Consider the following 26,770-nt stretch of genomic DNA (forward strand, 5'->3'; position numbering starts at 1 on the left):
ATGGTTGGATGGTGCTTTGTATGCCTCCTTCTGGCAATGCCTGCAGCCCAGCTGGTGCCAAATGTATTGCTCTGCTTTCCTTTGGACCACATCAGTGAGGCTGAGAGAGTGGTCTTGTCATCTGGGCAGCCCAGGACCTCCACACACATTGCCCAGGTTTACACCCTGGGAAGGTCACTTTGGTGCTGCTGATACAGTGGTTTGACTTCACCCCTGGAGGCACACTCCATTGTCTCTCGAGACAGATGGATGCCAACAATTCTCCTCAGGAAGGAAATTGCCTTTCCTCTCCCAAGAGAGCAGCACTGAAATTGAATCATTAACCCCCACCCCCATTTTGACCTTGTTCCATACAAGCAAACAGAGCAAAAGGTATCCATTCACTTGGATGGAATGAAGAAGAATAGGCTCGCAATGGGACAGTTGGGAGACCGTATCCACACCTACACACTTTTAAAAAGCAAACAAACCAATAAAGCTGGAGCACCTGTACTTAGCTACCCATTCACTTGGATGGAATGAGAACTTGGAAGCAACGAGAAGGAAGGAGCTTGCAATGGGGAACCTGGGACATGGTTTCCACACATGCACACTTTTTAAAAAAGAGAAAAAAACACGACAACCCTAGAGCCCCTGGATATCAGCCACCCATTCACATGTATGGAATTAGCACTTGGACAGAATGAGGAGAAAAGGGCTTGCAAATGGACACTTGGAGGGTTGTGGCCACTCATACATATAAAACAACAACTTAGGGATGCCCTCTGGACTACAGACGCCCTAGGCAAGAGGCTTGTACTGCCTGAGTTTGTCTGGCTTCGTATTATTATTATTATTATTATTATTATTATTATTATTATTAATCAACCTTTATTACAGTCCAGAGACCCAACAAATCGTTACAAAGCAATACACAATTCACACAGCCTACCTCCAGGTTAAACAAGCATTTTGTTCAGAATATAGGGATCATTGGTTCTTGCAACCACCGATAAAAACTTTGCCACTGCTAATGTTCTAGCACTTGTCCTGTCTTCCAATAGAAACCTGACATAGTGAGCCTCTGATTTTCCCGGGAAAGGTACCAGCAAGAGTAATATCAGTTCAGCCCTGGCTTGCTCATATTTTGCACAGTGCAACAAAATACGTTTTATGGAATATATGTTTTATTATTATTATTATTTCTCTGAAATATGAAAAAATGCTCACTTACCTTCAACTCTGATTCCTTCCTGAGATGCCAGAAAGCCCTCCACACACAGAACAGTTCCCTGCAGAAGAAAATGTCAAAATCCCAGCTTCTTCTCTGCTTTGGTGAATTGCATCCATTCCGAGACACAAACCAGCCGCACGACTTGGATCCTTTCTTCGGGATGAGGCGCGAATGCCGTCCCTGTAATGTACTGTGATTTATTTGCATGCGGGAGAAAACAAGTCAGCAGAGGTGTTGAAACCATTTTTTTGCAAGACAGGTTTGCCTAATAACACACTGTCATTATTGGTGAGATTAAAATACCAGGTTGGTGACTGGAACCAGAGGAGCAGAGCTGGATAGACAAAGGGCTGAGTGGAGAAAGAAGCTGGCCTGGGTAGGAAGCCGGCAGCATGATGGACTCCAGGACGTGACGGCGGGTGACTGCCCTGCTGATCTGGTCCAGCAGTCGGAAGGATGCCACAAGCTTCACCGACTTGGGTGGATTTAAAAGAGGACCAGTCAAATTGATGGAGGATGCGACTCAGTGGCCACTGTGAGAGCCGGATGCTGGACCAGATGGGTCCTTGGCTTGATCCAGCAGGGTTCTTTTGATACCTGTATTGCAGGAGGTTGGGCTAGAAGACCATTGGTGTCTCTTCCAACTCTATGGTATTATCTGTAAAGGTAAAGGGATCCCTGACCATTAGATCCAGTCGTGGCCAACTCTGGGGTTGCAGCGCTCATCTTGCTTTACTGGCCGAGGGAGCCGGCGTACAGCTTCCGGGTCATGTGGCCAGCATGACTAAGCCACTTCTGGCGAACCAGAGCAGCGCTCGCAAATGCCGTTTACCTTCCTGCCAGAGTGGTACCTATTTATCTACTTGCACTTTGACGTGCTTTCGAACTGCTAGGTGTGCAGGAGCAGGGAGCGAGCAACGGGAGCTCACCCCGTCACGGGGATTCGAACCGCCGACCTTCTGATCGGCAAGCCCTAGGCTCTGTGGTTTAACCCACAGCGCCACCCGCGTCCCAGTATTATCTGTAGCTGAAACAAAAACACACACAGAGAGGAGAGAACCAAGCGCTATAAACTGACTGAAGAGTCCAGGGCAGGTGCAACCCTTCGGTGTTGTAAATTCGGGTGTATATTTTATATACAGTACCGTCAGCATTGCAAGAATAGTAATCCAGTTTCTCTTTCTCTCTCCAGAACAAAAAAATGATAAAACTCCTTAATTATATGTTATGATTTAGACAGGGCTTTTAATCCTCAATTTCATCTTCCTAATTGCTTGCCAGTTGGAAGTTCCTTTCATCTCACAGAAACCTAACGAAGCACCTTTTAAAATTGTCCGTGGTCATTTTGTCTTAGCCCTCTCCTATAAGTATTGTTATAGGCCACCCAAATCTCTGCTGAAGGTTGCGAGATTCCAGAGGTCTTGGCACTTAACCAGAATTTGTTTTTCCTTTGGAAAAACGAGGCATGGCAGAGACTGTAGTGTCTTTCAAATATATGGTTTTATTTACACACATCTACACGGGTGGCGCTGTGGGTTAAACCACAGAGCCTAGGACTTGCCGATCAAAAGGTCGGCGGTTCGAATCCCTGCAACAGAGTGAGCTCCTGTTGCTCGGTCCCTGCTCCTACCAACCTAGCAGTTCAAAAGCACGTCAAAGTGCAAGTACAGTGGTACCTTGGGTTAAGTACTTAATTCGTTCCGGAGGTCTGTTCTTAACCTGAAACTGTTCTTAACCTGAAGCACCACTTTAGCTAATGGGGCCTCCCGCTGCCACCACACTGCCACTGCTCAATTTCTGTTCTCTCTTTTTTTTTAAAAGATATTTATTAAGATTTTCACCATAATACAATAAAAACTCAAAAAAGAGAAAAAACAAAAAAAGTTTTAAAACACATAAAGTTCACAATCCTTATTTTCTATAACATATTTTCCTGACTTCCCCACACCTCTCCCTCTTGTATTCCAGTTCAGATTGTTGGTTCAACAAGTTCTTGTCCCTATTTTTAAACCTTTTTATATTTAGTTCTTTTTAAAAAAACCACTAATTTTGCCTTATAGACTTCATATTTATACATCATTGCTTATTCTTTAAACCTTTTTCTAAAGTCGGCCTAAATTCCCTTCCACGATTTCCCCAATTTTCATACAAATATCCAAACAAAATAAAAACAGAACAGGTTAAATTATATACCCTTTGGATTCCCAAACTCCACCCCCCCTTTCCCGGTTTCAATCCCCAACAAACGTCCATCAGTCCATCTACTATCAGCCTGGAGATCTCACGTCCGAGGCTCTTAATTCTCTCTCAATTCCTCTCTGCCGGTTTTTTTTATAGTCCTTGGTATTAAACACCAAATCTTGGAGAAGCTCTAGTCCAATAAGATCCATGTTTCCTCCAGCCAGACCTCCATATTTAAAAGTGGAGCCTGAATCTTGTTTCTTAATCCTTTCAAGTCCAAATGTCCCCAAAGCTCCACCTTCCACCTTAATCAAATTTGTAATCCTTAGGTCTTCAGATCTTCACATAAGGAGATCCCTCCATTTTTCAGTTCCCAATTCAAACCAGATTTTCATCATCGAGTTCTTATTTTCCTTTGTAGCCATCGTGTCAGGCCTCTGGCCTTCCTTTATCTTTGACAACATTGCAGCTCCTCCTTCCTTTTCCTCAGGAACAACATATACCTCTTTCCCCTCACTCTCAAATCTCTCAAGTTTCTCTTTTTGTCCAGCTGCATGGGCTTCCTGAGTCGAATCCTTATCAAATTCAATGAATTTGTTTACTGTTAAGTCCAGAGTTGCAACATTTGTAGCCAAAACATCAACTTGGCCTTGTAGCTTTCCCAAGAGAACAAAAACTCTGTCCAACTTAGCTTGTATTTCCCCTCCTTCAGCCATTCTTGTAATGTCCCAGAACCCCCTCTAGAGGGATTTTGGTTACTTAGTATTCCTTCCAGTTCAAATCCAAAAATCAAATTAGTTTGTATCAGTTCTTCCTTATTTTCGACAAAATATAATCAAATTGTCACAGATATAGCCAGCAGAAGCAGTAGAAACAAAGTTCCCTTTTTCCGTCTTGACAGCTAGTTTGACAGCTGTCAAAATCTTCAGTACCTTTCCAACAGGCTCTCTCGCGGATCACTCCCGGGTCTGAGGGGGGGTGGTACCTCAGCTCCCAAAATTAGCTCTTATCCTCCAGTACAATTACTTGTAGTGCCAAATCGTGAAATTAGTATCTTTTGCCCAATAAAGAGAAGGAATTCTCACGACCTTAGTTAGCAGGTCCTTGTTTTAGATTGTTTACAGGATGGGGAGACGGACTTCCTGTTTACGCCTTCCCCGATTGTGCCTAATTCAAAGAAAATTTTCTTTGCAAATCCAAATTCCGTACTACTCACGGGTTGTTGTTTTGAGGTCCAATTTACAAGAAGAAGTCAGCGCTCTCCGGCCATGGCAACGCGGCTTCACTCCGCAGGAGAAGCAGTCGACTCTCAGCACCGCGCCACTCACCCCGTCCCCCGTTCTGTAGCCTTTAAAAAGGCTCCTTCGCGGGTCGGGGGGCGCTAATGTTGCCCGCCGAGTCCCCAGGTTCACAGGCTTCACCGCCTGTGATTTCTAAGGGTCCCCGCGTTGCCGTCGCGGTAAGACCCCACTCCTACAGAGCCGATTCCCTCCGGAGCTTGGAGGGAATCCGCCATTAGCCAATGGCGCTAACCCAGAAGTTCGCTCAATTTCTGTTCTCATCCTGAAGCAAAGTTCTTAACCCGAGGTACTATTTCTGGGTTAGCGGAGTCTGTAACCTGAAGCGTATGTAACCTGAGGTACCACTGTATAGCCGTTTCACAAAGAAGGCGCTATCTAAACATGCTCAGGGGATGCTCAGATCCATTTGCCAAACTGTTCACCAAAGACTGTTTACCAAAGACCTGAGGAACCAAGGTAAATTATGTATATAATTTAAATTATGTATATAAGAAGTCACACTTCTTATATAAGAATTATGTATATAAGAAGTCACACTTACACATAACATGATTCACTGTACTCTAATCAGCGCCTGCTAAAAACATTTTTCTTTAGGCAATTCTATCCAGCCATGTGGAATGTTGGAATGTGTTTTAATTTGCTTTTCAGCTGATCGTTGGTTTTAATTATTTTTGAAGGTTTTGGATTCTTGGGCTTGTTTTTAAATGAGAATTTAATTGTTTTATTATTTTTTGCAAACTGCTTTGCTTTTTTGGGGGGTTGTTGTTTTTAGAATAATGTGGTTTGTAGAACAAAAAGAAATTAATAAAAATAATGCACCCTTCTTTATTCTTGTTATTGGGTGAATACCTTTAGAGATGCTCGTTTCTACAGCATTTGATTTTTACACAGTCAACAGGTTGTTTGGTGTATTTAAATATTTTGTTAAGTCACTTTGATATTCTTTTTTTTTTTAATATGATGAATAAATGTAGTAGTAGTAATCGCTGCTTTGTTTGCTTCTGAGAGGCTAGAAAGCGCATCGCTCTCCCCTTGGCAGCAGTCAAGATGAGCAGCCACCAAAGCCGGCAGAAGCTCTATCGCGCAGGCGCACATCAAGCCACGTAGCCGCACTAGACCCATTCGATATGGAACGAGGAGAATGTGTTGCCAATCACCATAGACTTAATATCGTGTAGAGTGACAATACCTTTACACGCATATGTATCTTGTGAACCGCCCTGTAATCATCGGATGAAGGGTGGTATAAAACTAATGAAATGAAATGAAATGAAATAGCAGGCTATGCTTATGCTGCAGATGACTTATTTCGCTACAGCTCCCAGCATTATTTGTGGAAAGCCATTACTCTTTTTTTACTGTAAATCGCCGCGTGATCCTCGGAAGAATTTAACAAGAAAGTAATAATAAAAAATAAATAAGTGGCGTAAGAGTGCTTTAAATGTACGGTTTGGTCATGTTGGTACGATCAGATTACTGTGCTGTTGTTGGTACGATCAGACTACCATATTGATTTTTTTAAAAAAGAATCTATTGTTTTTATCGTTGTGAGCCTCTTTTTCCCTTTGCTTCTGTTGCTAGAAAAACCATCATACAAATCTCAAATCAAATGGAGAATCCTAAATTTAAAAAAAGGATGTAAGGAGTCGTAGGTCACTCTACAATTTACTATCTCTATTGCACATAGGCCTTCTGTAAACTCTCTTGGCGAAGCCGCCAACCCCCTACTGTACAATCTTGCGAGGGGTTACAATGGTGATGACATCGGTTCCGTTCTGCACAGGAAGTGACGCAAAGAAAACCCCCACACCTTTCTCTATCGTACATTTCCCTTCCAAATCCCCCATCTCCGGCCGCGGCCCAGAGCGTCGCCTCCTGGATGTGCTCCTCTCCTTTTCATCCTCCGCAGGAACCGGAAGTAGGTGGGGAAAAAACGGGAAGCCGGTCTTTACTCGGCGCCTGCCTTGGGCAGCCATCTTGGAGGGTCGCGGCGGCGGTGGCGGCGGCGGGAAGAGCGCCTGAGGGACCCAGCGAGACGCCCAGGCTGAGAGGCCGACTCCGGCTCCGGCTCCCCTCCTTCCCCCTTTCCCCCGCCTCGAGGCCGCGCAGGGGGGCCCTGAGCCCAGCAGGGAGAGGTGAGTCGAGGAAAGGAGGAGTGGAGGGAGGAGGAAAGAAGGAGCCAGGCAGGCCAAGGAAGGAGGAGCGGGTTTGTGGGGGGATAATGTTATTTTGTTATTATGGGGTTCAGCTTCTGGCCTGGGAAGCCGAATGGCCGTGTCCGACCAAAAGGCCCGCATCCCTTCTAGGCCGGCGCTTGTGGGGAGCCTCCGAACCCCCTCTCCCTTTGGGGTGGCTCTCCGCAGGAAGTGGGAAAGGCGAGTTGGAAACCACTGCCGCCTGCACTGGCTGGCAGCAGAACCTGGGGTTTTCGGAGGAGCTCGGCCCCCGAGATAGGGATACGGGAAGCTCTGTTTACACCGAGGCCGACCCTTGGCCCATGTAGCTCAGTATTGCCTGCACTGACTGGCAGCAGACCCCGGTCAGGCGTCTGTGGGGAGCCCACAACCTCACTCTTCTACAGGGCTTGGGGACAAGGTGCGTTGCAGTTAAGTTTCTGCTTATATTACAGATTGTCGCTTTTGTCATTCTCAGAGTAGGTGCATAAAAACCAATGGACACCAATGACCAGAGATTCATTGATTTCGACACGTCTTAAGTAGAACTTACTTGGTTGCTGTAACCCATTGGGCTATGTATATAACCTAGATTTACTTGGAGTAGGTCCATTTGGTTAATCAACCCATGTTTATCAAGCCTATTAATTTCAGTGAGTCTGCACAGAGCAGGACCAGCACTTTAAACCACCTGTTGCATTTTTTGATTCTGGGGTTGGACTTTTAAAATGTGCTAGCTAACTCTTAATCTTTGGTAATACTTTTTAAAACTTTTAAACACTTGTTTTGTATTGTTAGCTGTATGTTAAGCTTGCTGCTTTGTGAGGAGATTTGCTTAAAAAGTGGGTTAAAACCTAATAAACAAACAGGGCATGTTTGCAACAGCCCTCCCCTGTGGAATGAGCTCTAGCAGCTACGGCTTCTGTCCAGTGCTAATCCTAGTTGGAGTTGACCCATTGAAATTAATGGGCATTCAAAACTTAGGTCCATTGATTTTCATGGGCCTGATCTTGGATACAACTCAATATTTAGAGATCTTCTATCTCTGTACACAGATGTTCTGCTCTGTTCCTGTGTATCATGGCCAAGAACCTCAGAAGAGACACCAAAAGTTCTGCCCGACTCAGTTTTCTGTTTCTGGCAGTGTTCAGCTAGATGCCCCTAGATAGCCAATAAGCAAGACATGAGAGCAACGTTTTCTTCATGTTGTTTACTCCTCAGGAACTGGTAATTGATATCTTCTGTAGACTGCTTCTGGCTCTTTGAGAGCTGTTGCTACTCAGAGTACTTACCCTAGGCCATTGTGCCATTTAGCTAAGGCAGCTTTCTCTGACTTAATGGAAGGGCCATGCATAGCTCAGTAGTAGAGCTAATGAGATACATACAGAAGATCCCCTGTTCAGCCTCTAGAGCCTTCAAGTAGTGCTGGCAAAGGCCTTATCTGGAACCCTGAGGAGCTGCTGCCAGTGTAGACTGTACTGAGCTAGACAGATCAGTGAGCTGATCTGGCGTAAGGCAGCTTTCTATGTTTTTGGGGGGTTCTGTATAGCAATCATGATTGGTAAAGAGGTAAAGGTATCCCTGCCCATACGGGCCAGTCTTGACAGACTCTAGGGTTGTGCGCCCATCTCACTTAAGAGGCCGGGGGCCAGCGCTGTCCCGAGACACTTCTGGGTCACGTGGCTAGCGTGACAAAGCTGCATCTGGCGAGCCAGCGCAGCACACGGAAACGGCGTTTACCCTCCCGCCAGTAAGCGGTCCCTATTTATCTACTTGCACTTTGACGTGCTTTCGAACTGCTAGGTTGGCAGGTGCTGGGACCGAGCAACGGGAGCGCACCCCGCCGCGGGGATTCGAACCGCCGACCTTCTTCTTCTTTTTTTTAAAGAATATTTATTAAATTTTCCAATTTTTTAAACAAACAAACAAAAACAGAACAAACAGAAACATTAAACAAAAGCATAAAATTCATAAACCATACTTTTAGATAACAAATTTCTCAGACCTCCTCATACTTCTCCTTCTTGTATCCCAATTAAGGTTATTTGTTCAGCAAATCCTTCATTTAAAGCATTACAGCTTGTAACATTACCTTATTTTTCAAACCCTTTCCCCCCCCATCTATGTTCTTATATATCATTACAGCTAGAAACCTCTCAATTTCAATCTAGCACCATCTAACTTTCTTTAATTTTACAATATTTCTGTAAATAGTCCTTGAATTTTTTCCAATCTTCTTCAGCCGACTCTTCTCCCTGGTCACGGATTCTGCTCGTCAATTCTGCCAGTCCCATACAGTCAATCAATTTCATCTGCCATTCTTCCAGAGTGGGTAGATCTTGCGTCTTCCAATACTTTGCGATGAGTATTCTTGCTGCTGTTGTAGCATACATAAAAAAAGTTCTGTCCTTCTTTGGCACCACTTGGCCGACCATGCCCAAGAGAAAGGCCTCTGGTTTCTTCAAGAAGGTATATTTAAATACCTTTTTCAATTCATTATATATCATTTCCCAGAAAGCCTTAATCCTAGGGCACGTCCACCAAAGGTGAAAGAATGTACCTTCAGTTTCCTTACATTTCCAACATTTATTATCGGGCAAATGATAGATTTTTGCAAGCTTGACTGGGGTCATGTACCACCTGTATATCATTTTCATAATATTCTCTCTTAAGGCATTACATGCCGTAAATTTAATCCCGGTGGTCCACAACTCGAACCGCCGACCTTCTGATCGGCAAGCCCTAGGCGCTGAGGCTTTTACCCACAGCGCCACCCGCGTCCCCAATCATGATTGGTAGCCATTGACAAATCTAGGTGATTTTGTCTAACGTTTAAAAAACCCCATCAAAACTACTGTATCTCTCTACTCCTCCACTTCCATCAGAACTTTTGTATTACTTCTTCAGAAGATCTAATTTCCATCCAGTCCAGCACCCAATTTCTCACAGTGGCCAACCAGCTGCCTCTGAGAATCAGGATCCGAAGCCCTTTTCTCCATGTTGTTCACCACAGACAGCTGTTCAGATGTATTCTTCTGCCTCTGATCCTGGAGGTGGCATATAGTAATCACAACTAGTTGCCGTTGAAAGCCTTATCCTCCTGAATTTGTCTCATCCCCTTTTAAAGGAATCCAAGCCAATGGTTGTTGCCACATCTTGCAGCAGTCTGTTCCATAAGTTAAACATGCGACTGGGTGCACTTCTCAGTGTATTATGCATTAATGTTACATCTTTCAGTCGAGAATTGGGCTAGGTGTAGGTCATCCAGCTTTAAAAAGCTGGTAACCTCCAGCTCTGGTTGTGTAGTGAGATGTTCCACTCTCTCGCAGCTACTTAGATAAATACCTAGCCAATTTCCAGTGAGATCTCACCAAAATCTTGCAATAGCTTGCCGTAAATTGGCACCTGTGCCAGCGGTGCTTCTGCGCCAGTGGCAGAGGTGGCATGGTGGGCGGTTTGGGGGCGGTGCAGCAGAGCAGGGTGGCACTTCCCGTTTCACCTCAAACGGTGAAATGGGACATGCCGCCCCTGAGGTACACTGCCTCTGACCATGGAGGTTCTGGCCTCAGCTCTCATCGATGATTGCTGGTGTTTGGCACTGGTTCCTAACAAAGTATTTGATCCTTTCCTAATAACATCCTTGGTACATCAGACCAGCCTGTGTAGTCAACACATTCCAGAGTGGCCATTCAAATGACTGAATCTTAAATGCGGCAGCCTTCTGTGTTGTTTGTCACTCTGCCACTTGGTCTCACTTCCTCCGCACCTGAAGGTTTTAATCCCAGCAAATCAGCTGCCCAACTCGATCAAACCAAAGGCCCATAAAGTCCAGCAGCCTGTACAGCCCACATGACTCTGGGATGCACACAAAGCAGGAAACGAAGGCCAAAATGTTCTCTCACTCCTTGACCTCAACGTGTGGTCTTCAGAGGTGTACTGCCATTGAACAAAGAGCTGTCCTGCCAAATGTCTGGGATCTTTGGCACTTGTGGGGGTTAAGAGGTTGCCTTTGAAGAGTTTCTGGATGTGGAAGGGCAGCCATCGATTGGAATAGCTGATTCTTAGGCCATGTACACACCATATGTTAAAGCACGCCCCCTGGAAAAATCCTGGGAACTGTAGTTTAAGGGTGATAGGAATTGCAGCTGTGTGATGGATTAAACTACAACTCCCAAGTTTCTTTTTTGTGGGGCTGGGGAGAAATGGCAGGTATGCAGCCTTATTAACAACAGTTAAGTCGTCTACTAACTGCTAACCTATTTAGGGTTTTTTGTTTTCAGTTTATTATGGACCCACACGGACAGGTAAACAGTAACAAAAATTCAGTAATACAGTGCTACCTCAGGTTACATACGCTTCAGGTTACAGACTCTGCTAACCCAGAAATAGTGCTTCAGGTTAAGAACTTTGCTTCAGGATGAGAACAGAAATTGTGCTACGGCAGCACGGTGGCAGCAGGAGGCCCCATTAGCTAAAGTGCTTCAGGTTAAGAACAGTTTCAGGTTAAGAACAGACCTCTGGAACGAATTAAGTACTTAACCCAAGGTACCACTGTATATCCAACTAAATGCAGGGCATATAAAGCCTAAACATATTAAATAATAACACCCAATTTGGAACCATGAAATCCATATTCATTAAGACGGCATGGCAGGGGGAGGTACCTGTAAATCTGAAACTAAACTATTTGAAATAAAATCCCACCATATTGAGCAGAAGTGATCTTCCTGTCCCTTTGGGACCCATAACGTATGTGTGTGTTTTTCTGCCGTAACTAGGTTCCAGAGATTCTTAGGCCATAAGAATAAACGCAGATTTTTAAACGATTTCCACTGCTCTTCTATAGAGATGCTGCTGCCCACATCCATGCCAGAATTTCCTTTTGGCTGCATCTTTTCATCATGCCTGTCTATGCGTTTAGTAAGGGAATAACTGAGGAGAAATTTGAATGTGCGTTTTAATAATCTTTAATCTCCTGATAAATTTAATTCCAGAATAAAGCAGGTTTTGACTCTGATCTACAGAGACCTTTCTCCTCCCCCCCACCCAAACTTTGGTCGGTGGCTTCTCACAAAGCTCAGAAAGCTTATTGTGTGCCCATTCACCCCTCCTTTTCCTAAAAAAATAGTCCTTGAACTTCTGTGGGACAAGCCAGGCTGTTCCTAACTCCCCAACACCCAATATGCTTCTTAACGTTCATTGTGCTGCTGGATCAAACAGTCAAAACCCTGAGAGCTTTTTTGGAATATTTTGTTTGAGCGTGGTGTGCTTAAAGGGAACTTTTATCAGTTTGACCTTCGATAACCAATATTGCACAAGAAAATGTTGAGCTTCTTCTCCCCACCCCTCCACTCCTTTCTCTGAGTCCAGAAGCTGCTCCCCTACCCAGAGTGTAAAGTTAAGGCAAATTAACTGAAAAAATGAGAAAACAACTCCTTAAGAAATTTCCTGGATTCAGAAAATCTAACTAACTACTGCCCAGCTGCCAATCTCCTCTTCTTGGGCAAAGTTCTTTAGTGGGTTTACATGGACCAGACTGAGGTGCTACTGCAGGAAAATGATTTTCTACATCCATTTAAATTGGGATTTAGGCCTGGTTTTGACACAGAAACTGCTCTGGTCACCCTGTATGTATGGTGACCTTTGTTGGGAGACAGACAGGGGAAATGTGTCCTCGTTAATCCTTTGAGGGCCTTTGCAAAGGCTCTTTGTAGGCAGCTGGGACTTGTTAGTGAAGGTTGATGTTCTGCAGGTGCCAGAAAGGTGGGCAAAATTGAGGGACATCGGTCAAAGTTCTGATTAGCTTGGCACTGCCCTTCCGCTTTCTGCTCTCCTTCAGTTGCTGGGTTCCAGAGCATTAGATTGGCAGCTGTTGCTCCTGGTTTGGCAGTGGGTAATAGAAGCATTGCATGTGGTAGAAAGTCTTCTTGCTGGCACTGTTGATCTTCTTGCCATTGGCTGCCGTCTGCCCTGGCAACACAAACAACTTGTGTGTGTGTATATATAAGTTTGGTGAGACAGGAACTGTGTTGTCCTTCCTGGTCTCGACATTGTCACCAGCTCTACTCCTGCAGCTTGAAGAACTTGCGCTTGAGCGTTGCCTTTTCCTCTTCCCTCCCCCCCTTTTCCTCATGTGCTGTGTCTTTTTAGATTGTGAGTCCCGAGAGCAGGGAAACTTGTCTTTAGTAATGATTTTTGTAAGCTGCTCTGAAAGCCTCTTTGGCTGAAAGGGAAGTTTAAAATGCTGAAATAAATAAATAAGTGTATTTTCCCTTCCCCCACCCTCTTTATTGGCAGATGAGCAGCAATAGTAATAAGCGAGCACCCACGACAGCTACCCAGAGACTCAAACAGGACTACCTGCGAATTAAAAAAGACCCAGTGCCTTATATATGTGCTGAACCTCTACCGTCAAATATCCTTGAATGGTAAGGAACGGGAACCAACTGGGCAGGGGTCACAGCCTTTTGGGTTGTCATCAGTGTTGGTCCTACATGGAGTAGACCCATTGAAATGGATGGACACAGATAACTTGGGTAGACTGTGTAGGATTTCATTGGATACAGCCCTCTTTATGGTGAAAGCGTGCTTGATGGGATCATCCGACAAACACAGAAGCCTGTTGACCCTTAAGGGAGACATTCCATGTATATTTACAGGCAATGACTGTCTTGTGCAGGGATTGCATTCCTGACCCCTGCACATGGCAGTGGAGCGCATGAAACCCTGCTCCACCCTCTTTTCTGGCCATTTCCGGGGTTGGCGCAATGCACACATGCATGGTTGCGTGTCAGTTGGACACACCTAAAACAGTTGTTGCCTGCACTCAGAACCTACTTACTGCATTTATATCTCACCTTTCTTCCACATTACTCAGTGTGGCACAACTGGTCTCCCCATTAATCCCCACAACAAACCTGTAAGGTAGGTGATGCGAAGGTCACCCACACTTCCTGGCCGAGTGGGGGTTTGAAGCCTGGTCTCCCAGGCCTCAACCCAACACTCTTGACCACTAAACCACACTGGTGTGGTGTGTGTGTGTGTAAATGCACATAACATGATGAGAAAATTAATCACAAGCCTAGGATCTGTTCCCTTTATCAAATGAATCATTGCCAACATTGCTCTGTGATGCCCCAAATTTAACTGAAATCGCATCCATTTGTAAGTGTTTTTAGACATAGGATGATTCTTCTACCCCACATCACGAAACTATACAGCGTTCTTGCAGGGCTGCCAATAGCGCACCTGCTTTTTGAAGTGGGGATATAATACGTAACTTATTTCTTTCCTTTTCTCTCTCCCCCTTCCCTATCCCCCTTTCCTTGGAAACTGTGCAATAAAAGCTCTCCCTTTCTCCCTTAGGCACTATGTTGTACGGGGACCTGAGTTGACGCCGTACGAAGGTAAATCGCAGCTACCATTTGAAACGCCAGATAAAAATAAAGCTAGACTATGAAGTAAACAAGCCTTAAAATGCTCTAACCACACCAACAATACGTGTTTTAGATCTGTGTCGTTGCTGGTGGTACTTGGTGACTTCCCCTTTCTATATCTAAACCATTTATATACAGTGGTACCTCGGGTTACATACGCTTCAGGTTACATACTCTTCAGGTTACAGACTCCGCTAACCCAGAAATAGTACCTCAGGTTAAGAACTTTGCTTCAGGATGAGAACAGAAATCGTGCAGCGGCGGTGCAGCAGCAGGAGGAGGCTCCATTAGCTAAAGTGGTGCTTCAGGTTAAGAACAGTTTCAGGTTAAGAACGGACCTCCGGAACGAATTAAGTATGTAACCTGAGGTACCACTGTATATAAATGGTTTAGATATAGAAGGGGGAAGTCACCAAGTACCACCAGCAACGACACAGATCTAAAGCACATATTGATGGTGTTGTCAGAGCATTTTGAGGAAGGCTTGTTTACTTCACCCCCCCAAGGCTCCCAGAGTGGCTTATGAATACCAGTAAGACATTCCCTGTCCTCTGACCCGCAGTCCTAAAAAACACGACACGAAAGGACAAGAGAGGGGTAAAGCAAACATGGGCATCCTTCCTTAGTTCTTGCAGTGAGCTAAGTTGGCTGGAATGGGAAGATTTGGGGAGGAGGAGGCCAAAGGTGCTTGTCTTTTCATCAGAGCTGGTAGAGAGCCCCTGCAGTCCGATCTCTCCCTTTTCCTACAGATGCTTCTTACTACCCTGGCTAGATAAGTTTTTTAGAGGCTCCCACAGCCCGTAAAGCTGTATCTCTCTTTTTGGTGGCCTCAGGCCTGCTTCATATTTGACATGACCAGTTTGATTGCCGTTGACAGCCATTTGTAGTTTTTTTGTGGGGGGTGTGTGTGTGGTAGCAGTGGTAGCAGGGTGTGTGTGTTTGAATTGCCGTCGGGTATTCAGTGCATCTGCCAGGCTGATTTTGAGCAAACCTGGACCTCCCCACCTTTGCTGCTAATTGAATACGGGTTGTTTTTATTTCCTTTCCGGCACTTTAGGTGGCTATTATCACGGGAAACTAATCTTCCCCAGAGAATTTCCTTTCAAACCTCCTAGTATTTATATGATAACACCGAATGGAAGATTTAAATGCAATACAAGGTAAGTAGCTTCCTTTAATGTCTGCCCGTCCTTACCGTTACAGCCAATGACTTCAAAGCAAATCAGTTTAAAGCAAATCACAACCACCTCAGGTGTCAGAGGCCAGGCTGAAGCTTTGCATCTTCAAGAATTATATGTGATTTAAATGGAACCACAACCACATTTTAGCCCAGTTGGAGCTTCAGCGCCATCTTCAAGGGCAGCCCCACATAGAGCACATTGCAGTAATCTAGTCGGGGGGGGGCTATATCTTTCCCTTCTAGGCAACCTCTGGGTGTGAGTGTGTGCCTTTGCCAGTGATGGGCAAGGCCAGAGGCAAGAATAGATTGAAACAGATAAGATGGTGATGGGACCACATATGAGCTCTCTTTTCTAGTCATGTTTTAAGCTGTCTGTTTCATTGCAAGTAGGCAAAGTGACCTTTATCAAATCCTTCTAAAACCGACTGGGAGCGGCCAGCTTCCAGACTCTCAAGCACGTTTTAAGACTCTTCACTTCCTAGAAAGCTCATGCTGTATAAAGAGCTTGGGAATTTGCTCAACCCTGTGGGAAGATTTTGGCTTAATATACAGCAGAGGCCAGCAAACTTGTTTCTTTGGAGGGATAAACGAAGAGTTTATAAAGAACTCGTCAGCGCTAGCTGACGTTATTGGTGCTCAAGGACACCATCATAAACAGGGAAAAGGAGAGAGAGAGAAAGATGCAAGAGAATGGATAGAATTTTCTCTCGTGTAGGGAGGTCTTTGCAAAATCTGAAATAAGTGTAAATAGATATTTTGTTAATATCCTAATCCAACCTTTGGTTAAAGAACCATGTTTCACTTGCCAGAAAGTGAGAGGAACCTTGAAAGTACTTTTTGGAGGATCTGCTGTATTTGAAAGAGGCAGAAATAGCCAGTGAATTGATAGCGCTGCACTGGGGTGCTAATGACTGAGCTATAGTTTCACACTTGTTTCCTAATCAGGACTGTTCTTATTGTCTCAGATACCTATATTGAGGTATATATGCCTTGTGGTCTCATATACCAATATACATACCTTGTGCCATATATTTAAACCTTGTCACGCCCCAAAGAATCCTGGGAACTGTAGTTTACGCTTGATAGAACTACAATTCCCAGCAACTTTAACAACCTAAAGTTCACATGATTCTTTGGTTGTGGGGATGCGAAACATGCTTTCCTTCTTTTGTTTAAATGAGTGGGGTTTTTGTGGTGGGAGGGAGGTGGTTTGGTTAAAATGTAGTCCTGATGCTCTTTGGTGAAGTTTTATCTAATTTTGTACCGACCTTTTCCCTTGCAGGTTATGTCTTTCGATTACCGACTTCCACCCGGACACGTGGAACCCAGCGTGGTCGGTCTCGACCATCTTAACAGGCCTTCTTAGTTTTATGGTTGAAAAAGGTCCCACTCTGGGCAGTATAGAAACGTCAGAGTTCACAGTAAGTAACCTCCCAGGGCAGGATCTGCTAGCTGCCTATGTAAAAATAAATAACTGAATGCTGCAGAGGTCCTCCGAGGTGCATTTGTTTCATTTGCAAAAATGCCTGCTCCAAACTGATGCCCGCCTTTTCTTTTTGTTCCCCGTCTCTCAATAGAAAAGGCAGCTTGCGTCGCAGAGTTTAGCATTTAACGTCAAAGACAAAGTCTTCTGTGAATTATTCCCTGACGTGGTGGAGGTAAGCTCGAACATTTGGAAACTGGTATTAGCAAAACGGGATCAATGTGCACGGTGCAATAGTCACGGTTGGCTGTAGGTTACCTCTAGTATCACAGGAACACAGGAAGTTGCCTTATACCAAGTCAAACCATTGGTCCATCCAGCTCAGTATTGTCTATACTGGGATTTTAGGATGGAGTCTATTCCACCCCCCAAGCCCTACCTGGAAATGCCATTGGGGATTGAACCCGGGACCTTCTGTGTGCATTGCAGATGCTCTGCCACTGAGCTGGTTCATCTTAGTTTGGCGTGTCTGCACTGACTGACCTGTTGCCCAAGGTGCCATTCAGTGTCAGACAAGCTAAATTGACCAATGCATCTAAACCAGTATAAGACGGCCTTTCTGGTGGCATCAATTTTATTGCACCTAGAGGCGGGGGGGGGGTACTTAGGAAGCTGCCCTATACTGGCTCAGTACCTTGGTCCATCTAGCTCGGTAAAGTCTACGCTGACTGGCGCCTTGTACGCCTCCTTCCGGTAACTCAGGACCACAGTACCTCAAGGACCGCCTCTTTCCATATGAACCTACCTGGACCCTGAAATCATCTTCTTAGGCCCTTCTCCCTGTGCCTCCTCCTCGAGAGAACGGGCCTTCTCTGCAGTGGCTCCCCATCTGTGGAACGCTCTCTCCAGGGAAGTTCTCCTGGCACCTTCATTATACACCTTTAGGTGCCAGGCAAAAACATTCCTTTTTAACCAGGCCTTTGGTTGATCTGATTTACATCCTATGCCCCTTTAAAATGTTGTTGTTGTTTTTTTGAGGGGGGCTTTGGGGTTCTTGTTTTTATTTATTTTGTGGTTTTATGTCTTGATTTTATTCTGTGAACAATCCTCCACCAGTGTGGTGAAGTGGTTAGGAGCGGTAGACTCGTAATCTGGGGAACTGGGTTCGCGTCTCCGCTCCTCCACATGCAGCTGCTGGGTGACCTTGGGCCAGTCACACTTCTGTGAAGTCTCTCAGCCCCGCTCACCTCAAAGAGTGTTTGTTGTGGGGGAGGAAGGGAAAGGAGAATGTTAGCTGCTTTGAGACTCCCTAGGGTAGTGATAAAGCGGGATATCAAATCCAAACTCTTTTCTTCTTCCTGAGACTCCCGAGTATAGGACAGTATATAAATTCAATTAACAGCAGCAACAACTGCAGCCAAGCTGGTGCCAGATGTATTTGCTCTGCTTTCCTTTGAACTGTATCAGTGAGGCCAAGAGGCAGGTCTTGTTGTCTGGGCAGCCCAGGACCTCCATACAATGCATACTGCCCAGGCTTGCACCCCGAGGAGGTCACTTCAGCACTGCTAACACAGCAGTTTGACTTCACCCCAGAGGCGCACTCCACTGTCTCTCAAGACAGACTGGTGCCAACAATGCAAATGTTGTTTGCTACAGTTTACGGACCTAATGTGGTGCTTTTGTTTTTATGTAAGTTGTTACACTAAATATTAACATATAATACGGTCCCTGCCTCTCCCCCATCCCCCCCGGTGATATTATGTATGTGCACATGTTTCTCTTTAACGCAAGTTGCTTGTATACCTTTGGGCGGCAAGTATCTGGTATCTGCAATAAACAAATCGGTTTGTCAGCGCCAGCACAGACGTTGCCCCTCTCTGATCTCCCTTCCCTGTTTTTCCCCATCCCAGGAAATCAAGCAGAAACAAAAGGCGCGAGAAGATCTCCACAGCCGGCCCCTGACCCTCCCGCTCCCGGACGTCGTCCCCGACGGGGAAGCCCACCATGTCCAGAACGGGCTGCCCCTCCTCAACGGTCACATCCCATTGGCCGCTGCCAACAACCACCCTGGCCTGCAGCAGGCCAATCGGAACCATGGACTCCTGGGCGGAGCTTTGGCGAACTTGTTTGTTATAGTCGGCTTTGCGGCCTTCGCCTACACGGTGAAGTACGTCCTGAGGAGCATAGCGCAGGAGTGAAGGCGCTGTTTTTCCTCCCTCCAGCCCATCCACCTACACCCCTCCCGGTTCCAAGACCAAAATTAGTGGTAGTGGCAGGAAAACAAAACAAAAGCGTATGGGACTCCCTAGGTATCTTATTCCCGACTCTGGGATGAATACCGCGATGTACAGGTAAAAACAAAAGTTTGGCTCATGGGTTTAGTTTGGGGATGGGGGAAGGGGGAAAAACAGCAACCCACCTTTAAAAATTTGTAGCAAATGCAACTTGGGGCAGAGGAGGAGAAGAAATGAGTTGCGTCTCGGGACAGGTGAAGTGGGATTTTTAAAAATAGACTAGCCAAGAGGAAAAACGGTTTCTGCCTACCTCTCCCTCCCTCCCCGCAAAATGGCATTGTTGTGTTGTCTTTACTTACCTCAGAATCAGTTCTGGAATCCTTCAGCTCTTTTTCAGTATTCACTTGGATTTGCACATTTTGGAGACCCCAGGGGGTTCCCCATGTCACGCCAGGGTGGGAGGGGGAAGGCTGCATAACCCTCCGAATCTGCCAATTGACCTCTGCATTCTCTCCTTCCGCCTTTTGGTCTTTTTTGACTCAGTAGACTGCCAGTCACACCTTAGAACTTCCTGTTGTGTGAAGTGGTTTCTAGAGGAAACACAGAGGGGGTGGAGGAGGGTAGAGGAATAGTTGAGCTGCCTCCCCCTCTCTCCCAAATGCCATCGCTTCACGTGCTGGTGCTCATCTGTTGAGCGTGTCTGTCTGCTCTTAGGCCAAGACGTTCATCATTTTTTTAAAAAGGGACACGCTTGACGAAGCATCTTGTGTCCTGCATCTGGGGTGAGAGATGTTTTCTTCACAAAAAGCTATTTTTCTTTTAAAAAGCAAAGATTACGATAGTGAAGTGAGGGGGAGCAAGGCGCTGCTTGCGCTGCCGTCCCCATGAGAGCCTCGTTGTGCCAAGAGAGGTAGCTGGTTTGCTTTGTACGAGGGGATCTTTGCCTCCTGCCATCCCACACAATCATGGCTAGTCCAGGCCCCTCATGGTAGCAGGATGTGCATTTTAAACGCACGTACATTTTTTTTGTGTCTTGTCACAATAATGCAAGGTTTCTTTCTATTATTTACTCCTGGCCTGCACAAACTCTCACTATTACCAGTCACAGCTGAAAAAAATTGTCAATTGAGCAGTCTGAACAGTCCGTCTCCAGGTGTCGTTTGCTGTCCTTTTTTCATTTTTAATGGAGGCTTTTATAGTTGGTGTTTTTCTTAGTTGTTACTTTTTAAAAAAAAATCCTCCCTGAAACAACTGTGTTAAAAAAGTGCAGTTTAAGTCTGCGATCATGTTAGGGTTGTTTTGGGGTTGCTTTTTCTTCCCCCCCCCTCGCAATTGGCCACCAGGTGTAGCTGTTCAGTTAGAATTCATCTCTCCAAAATGCAGTGCAGATTTCGGAAGACTTTCTCTCGACATTGAGCATGTGGGGAGCAAAGCCCCCTCAAGCTATGTCACGGGGATTTGCCCCCGGCGTTGGCCCTACTCAAAGAGTCGACCCAGTTGAAATGAACGGGCGTAACTGATTTTTGGTCCATTCATTTCAGTGGGTCTGCTCAGAGTAGGACTTTGTTGCGATCCCTCAGGCGACAGGTGGAGGTGGGTTTCCTGAAGGGACTGGTTTTTGCTTTGCTTTGGGTTGAGGAACAGTGGTGACTCACTTGCCCTGTAAACGCAGATTGAGGGGTGGTGCTCCTCTGCTCAGATTTTTGGAACTTCGTCTCGCTTGAACCCCAAATCTTCACCCTTATAGGGAACTATAAATCAGAGTAGCACTCAAATGAGCGTGTGGGGAAGATGGGCACGCTTCAGCCACTGGGTCAGGAGATGACCCTCTCTTGGCTTCAAATCTCACAGAGGCCTCTGGGCTTTGCCGGAGATGCTGTTTCTTAACCAACTTGGAAGAACCTTCTCGTGATTTGGACTTTTTCAGGCTACTGGTTGATATGGCGTTGGCTTTTGGTAGATGTTCTCCCACGGAGGGATGTTGAGGATATCCTGCATGTAGAAAAACCTAGCATGGGACAGGTGTCAACCTGGCAGAGGGTGTGAGAGAGAGAATTCAGACGTGTGCATCTTCCACCCATAATATGACAGCTAGGAGCAGCCCTGAGCTCCAGATTTTGTAGGGGGTTGTGACTCTACTTGCTCGTTGCATTTTAGCACTGCCCGCTCGGTGCGATTGGCTCCCAAGGCAAATGTGGCAAATGTGGTCGGAGGCCTAGTGTTTGCAGCTGCCGGCCCGACTGCCTTGGGGACCTGATGGTTAAGCGACCAAAGTTGCTGGGCCCTCCTCTGTGGCAGACATGTGGGAGGCCTGTGGCCCGCCAGGTGTTGTTGAACTTACAACCCCAATCACTCCATGCTGGTTGGGGCTGATGGGAGTTGTAGTTCAGCAATATCTGGAGGGCCAAAGGTTCCCCTAGCTCTGCCACCGCAGAATCTTTTCCTGTGTCAAAGAAAAAGAGCATGTCACATAATAGCTGAGATGTGGTTTATGGCTGGGTTTGAGAGGCCCCCGCTCAAATCTTTCCCAAATCCTTTTGCCTCAGCCCAGAGGCGAATGCTAGTGCCTTTTCCAAATCGGCCGTGGCTCACTTTATAAAGTCACAGGCTTCTCGATTTCCAACTTAACAAAGGAATATTGGTGAGGTTGAAAGGCTCTTAGACTTCTAAAACCCACTTCGTTCCTTTTTTAAAAAAACCTTTGCCACAGGCTCAGAATAAAGGGGGACTTCCTGAGTATTAAGAATGTGATATTTCCCCTTTCTCTCCCCCTCTTAAAAAATAAAATCAAATCTAGGCGGCTGCTTTTATTCCCCTTTTGTAGGTTTTAAAAAACCCACCCACCAAATAACTTGATTCCTGGTTCTGCTGGATGATTTAAAGTAGTTGCAGAGGGTGGGGTAGCAAAAGCAGAGAGCATTAAACCCATGAGCCATGTAGCTTAGATAATCAGTAAATATGTGCTTTGATCAATTTTATCTGCAAATAGGTATGGAATAGTTGAAGCTAACTGGATAGATCCATATCTTTGGAAAGGAGATCTTGTAGTGGGGGCGGGGGGGGGGCAGGTGGTGCAGATGACGTGCGGTAAGGAATGACTTAATATCTGTATTTATAAAAACACTTTGGAGATTTTGTGTTTATTTTCCTTCTCTCCCCCCTCCCCTTTTTCCCCTTCCTTTTTTTGATTGAATTTTATTTATAATCGTTCTTCAAGTCGGGCTCCTGTACATGCTTTTCATCTGCTCTCTCAGCACGAGAAGATCTTAAATGTATCTGTTTCTACAAAGGCTTCCGTCTTCTCTGTTAGGAACTGTGTGGTGTGCTTTTTATCTTTGTTTTTTTTAAAGGAAAGCCCATGGGGCTGAGGATCAAACCTGGTCTCACTTGCATGCAAGGCTGGTTGTTTGCAACAGAGCAAAGCTCACCCTTCTCCAGAGCTCTCCCCTAGGCTGAACCTCCTTCCCTTTCCTCCATATACTCTGTATTCCAGCAGCAAATTCTGCCCTAAGAAAAAACAGCAGCAGGTTAACAGCAGCTGAATTCCAAAGCTTTTATAGAGTGTCAGAATTCAAGCAGATGTGCATAGCTGAACTAAACATCACCTGTTGCGTTGTGACCATGAGCTGTGAAGGGTCTGAAGCCCTGATGGGTAGGGACAGCTCAGCATCCTTATTTTTTACCTTACAGCAAATCCTCTCCACTCATGTCGAGCTGAAGCTTGCAACGACAAGATCTAGAAACTTGAGCTTTTTGGCGGGGTGGGGTGGGGTGGACCAGCGACAAACTCACCTTTGTAGTAGTAGTTTGCCTGTTTTTTAGATTGCATGTGGTTTATGTAGGGCAGCGCAGGTAGAGCACTTCAGAACGTCAAAACAACCCACCCTGAAGATTTATAGCCAGCCTTTCTGTTCAAATGGATCTCTGAGGCACCCCAGCAAATCAAAACAGGGAAAGCAAAATAACAGGCAAATTAAGTCGTCGGCAGAAGAGCGTCCCTGTTGGAAATCAGGACAATTATCTCCCATTAAAAGCCTGAGCAAACAAAATGGCTTTTCCCCCCAGGTGCCCGAGAGGAAACATCGGTTGCTAGGAGAGGAAATTTGGAGGAAGTCTTCCAGAGGTAAGCTTGTGATTACATGAGCTCTGCATTTACCAAACGGCCTTAGCTCACTGGTGGGGCATTGCTTTGCATGCAGAAGATCCAGGATTCAGTCTCCAGGTACGGCTGGGAATGTCCCCTGCCAGAAGCCCTGGAGAGCTGCTGCCAGTCAGTGTAGGCCGTACTGAGCTAGATGGAGCAGTGGTCTGTTCCCAGTTTAAGGCTGCTTTCCGCTTTTCGAATGCCCACGAGTTTTGTCACATGATAGTGGGGGAGTTTGATTCAGTTCATTTTCAAGGCAGAATCCTTCCTTTCCAAAACCACCAGTGAACTAGAACGCAGCTGTTTGAACTGAAGATTGGAAAAGTGAGTCACTGAAACGAGAGATTCTCCCTCCCTAATCCTGCAGCATTTAACAACAGCCCTTTAAAATTAGGTCGTGGTTCGCACACTTGCATTGCAGAGAAGGTGCTGAGGTCTGGAGATGGCTTTTCAGACAAGGCCATTTAGCTAAGCGCAACTGGAACCAAGGGGGTTCCTGTTTGCCTCTTGCTTTGTTAACTGCTAGGCCGTGCTGCCTCTGTCGGTCTCACGAAGCTGAAATCTGGACGGAGTTTCCACATTGTGTGCAGGGAATCAGAGGCACCGCCCTCTTCGTACCCCTCCTTGCGACTCTGTCCCAAATTCCATGAATTCATGCGGTTGATACAAATTTAGAAAGGTCTCGCATACTTCCACGGTACAGTGATGTGGTGCAAACCCTGGGTTTCTGTCCTCTTCTCACCCCTTCCCTGGCATGCATACGTCTTAACATTAGGAATGCGAAAACTTCCCTCCTGGATCCGATCGAGAGGCCTCCCTGGCCCAGCATCCTCCTCCCAACAACATCCAACCTGATGGGACTTGGGGAAAGCTCTCGGGCAATGAAATTTCCTTCCCAGCCTGTGGGATTTAAAGAACATAAGAACGTGCTGGATCAGGCCAGCGGCTCATGCAGTCCAGCATCCTGTTCTCACAGTGGTTGACCAGATGCCTGTAGGGAAACAAGCAAACAGGACCTGAGGACTAGGGTGCTCTCCCCATCTTGAAGTTTCTGGAAAGAGATACTGAATCTCAACCATCATGGCTGCTTACCATGGATAAAAATAGTTATATACAGTGGTACCTCTGGTTACATACATTTCAGGTTACATACGCTTCAGGTTACAGACTCTGCTAACCCAGAAATAGTACCTCGGGTTAAGAACTTTGCTTCAGGATGAGAACAGAAATCGTGCTCCAGCAGCAGCGGGAGGCCCCATTAGCTAAAGTGGACCTCCAGAATGAATTAAGTACTTAACCCGAGGTACCACTGTATACCGTATTGGCCCAAATATAAGCCGCTCCCTTAAAATTCTACAGGCGCTCACACCCATTCCGTTTTACCCTATGCCTCTTTCGGCAGCAATATCGCAAAAGCCAATTATTGTCGCTTAAATAAGTGAGGCTTATATTCAGGCCAATACAATATATGATGCTATTAACAGGCTCATTCACTGAGCATAGAGCCTTACACAGCCAAAATGGCATCACCCATGTGGAGGGGGAGGGGGTCAGTAGGCTTGGGATACCCCCAAGGTTTGTTGAAGTACACAAAAAAGTGTGGTGGGGTTTTGGTGGTGGTTGTGGGGGTAGAACCAAACCTAGAACAAGCTAATGAAGAGCTGAGCATGCTCAGTGGCCACAGAATGCTGAGCAGGGAGGGGGGGAATGGGATGGAATAGCCTTGAAGAGGGCATGGCTGGCGGGAGCACTCCATGCCGCCACATTCTGCTCCCTCTTGCCATTCCTACCCAGGAAGGATGTTGAGATTTCGTGTTTGTGGGTTTGGAGGCATCGCCGTCAAAAGGACAAGATTCTTCAGCATGTGTGTATTTTGTGAAGCTGAAACTCCTACGGCCCACATGTTCCAGGCCAGATGGTAAGCCTCTCATTTGAAACCGTTCCCGTTTTTGTTTTTGTTTTAAATCGAGGAAATATCTTCTCAACCAATGGCAGCAGCAGAGTCCCTCTGAGCCTAGAATCCGCCTGGCCGTTGGACCACAGCACTTGGGCCCTGTTCCGGGTGGAGTAAATATTTATTTAGGCAAGGCTTCCAGATTTGGGGTGGCGAGAGGATGAAACGAAGGGCGCAGAGTTCGGAGCTTGGCTCTAGGTCTTTTAATCCTGGACCGCAGATGTCTTGGATAAGAGCCTAGAACCTTTTCCCCAGAAAGGGATGGAGCTCAGAGGTGTGGGAATCCTTTGACATTCTGGATGTTGCTGCTGCTGCTGATTCCTCACCCTTTTGCAACGTGAAAACACAATATTAAAAACAGTTGTTGTTTTTTGAAAACGTCACGCTGATCGTGCAGAGAACCTCTGGCGTTCCAGATGTCTCTGAACTACCACTCCCATCAGCCCCAGCAAGCATAGCCAATGGCCAGAGGGGTGATGGGAGTTGCAGTCTGGTGACGCCTGGAGTCTGTGAGGGCCACAATCCTGACATCTAGACTACTGGGCTACATGGAACTAAGGGTCTGACCCCTCCTGTGTCTTAAGGGAAGGGCCCATAGTGGTAGAGCTCCTGCTTTGCATGCAGAAGGTCCCAATTTCAAATCCCCAGCATCTTGGGGTAGGGCTGCGAATGTCCCCTGCCCAAAAGCCAGCAACAGCCTTCCATTGCTATTCTTTCCCTTGCACCTGAGATTTACAGGTAGACTGCCCCTGTACAAGGAGTGTCTGTTCCCAATTATCATGGAATAGTAAGAGCTGAAAGGGTCCCTGAGGATCATCTAATCCAGTGATGGCCAAACTTGGCCCTCCAGCTGTTTTGGGACTACAACTCCCATCATCCTTAGCTAACAGGACCAGTGGTCAGGGATGATGGGAATTGTAGTCCCGAAACAGCTGGAGGGCCAAGTTTGGCCATCACTGATCTAATCCAACCCCCTGCAATGTAGGGACATGCAGCTGTACCGTAAAGGGATCGAACCTACACAAGAGTTTGATGGCCATCTGCCGTGGTTGCTTTAGTTGAGATTCCTGCATTGCAGGGGGTTGGACTAGATGACCCTTGGGGTCCCTTACAACTCTATGATTCTGTGACCTTGGCATTAGGAACACCACTCTCTTAACCAGAACGGATGTGCTGCCTTGCAGGATCAAACCTCAGGGCTGCATCCAGTCCTATTCCTACTTGGGAGAAGACCCATTGAAAACAATGGTAATGGCTAACCTAGGCCTATTCACTTCAATGGGTCTACTCTGAGTAGGACTTAGCTGGACAAGATCCAAGGCCCATAAAGTCCCGAGTTCTGTTGACTAGGCTGAGCTGTTATTTTCAACAGATCTACCATTAATTTCAGTAGAAGTATAGCTTAGTTGGATGAGCCCGATTGTAAATAATTTGAGAGCTGGGAACTTCCTGATCTACTGTAAATCGCCAAGCAGCCTTCTGTCCAACCCTGAGATAGCAGGACAATTCCCATGTGTGTGTGTTTAA

At 46.1% G+C, this 26,770-nt stretch overlaps 1 protein-coding gene across 1 annotated transcript; it reads left to right on the forward strand.

The window, feature by feature from the left end:
* Window positions 1–6,642: 6,642 nt before the first annotated feature.
* UBE2J2 (ubiquitin conjugating enzyme E2 J2) lies at window positions 6,643–19,424 on the forward strand. The gene is made up of 7 exons (XM_053400787.1): window positions 6,643–6,833; window positions 13,170–13,300; window positions 14,238–14,278; window positions 15,366–15,468; window positions 16,771–16,909; window positions 17,066–17,146; window positions 18,822–19,424. The coding sequence occupies exons 2-7, from the start codon at window positions 13,170–13,172 to the stop codon at window positions 19,107–19,109; spliced, it is 783 nt and encodes a 260-aa protein (XP_053256762.1). The 5' UTR covers window positions 6,643–6,833; the 3' UTR covers window positions 19,110–19,424.
* Window positions 19,425–26,770: the final 7,346 nt, after the last annotated feature.

Source organism: Podarcis raffonei, chromosome 8, assembly GCF_027172205.1.
Source record: "Podarcis raffonei isolate rPodRaf1 chromosome 8, rPodRaf1.pri, whole genome shotgun sequence".
Taxonomy (NCBI): domain Eukaryota; kingdom Metazoa; phylum Chordata; class Lepidosauria; order Squamata; family Lacertidae; genus Podarcis; species Podarcis raffonei.

What these genes read in the sequence shown, in the direction of transcription:
- UBE2J2 (XM_053400787.1), top strand. Translation starts at nt 13,170, where the DNA reads ATGAGCAGCAATAGTAATAAGCGAGCACCCACGACAGCTACCCAGAGA. An exon ending in CCGTCAAATATCCTTGAATG is followed by an intron (nt 13,301 to 14,237) that starts GTAAGGAACGGG and finishes TTTCTCCCTTAG; the next exon opens with GCACTATGTTGTACGGGGAC. An exon ending in TGAGTTGACGCCGTACGAAG is followed by an intron (nt 14,279 to 15,365) that starts GTAAATCGCAGC and finishes CCGGCACTTTAG; the next exon opens with GTGGCTATTATCACGGGAAA.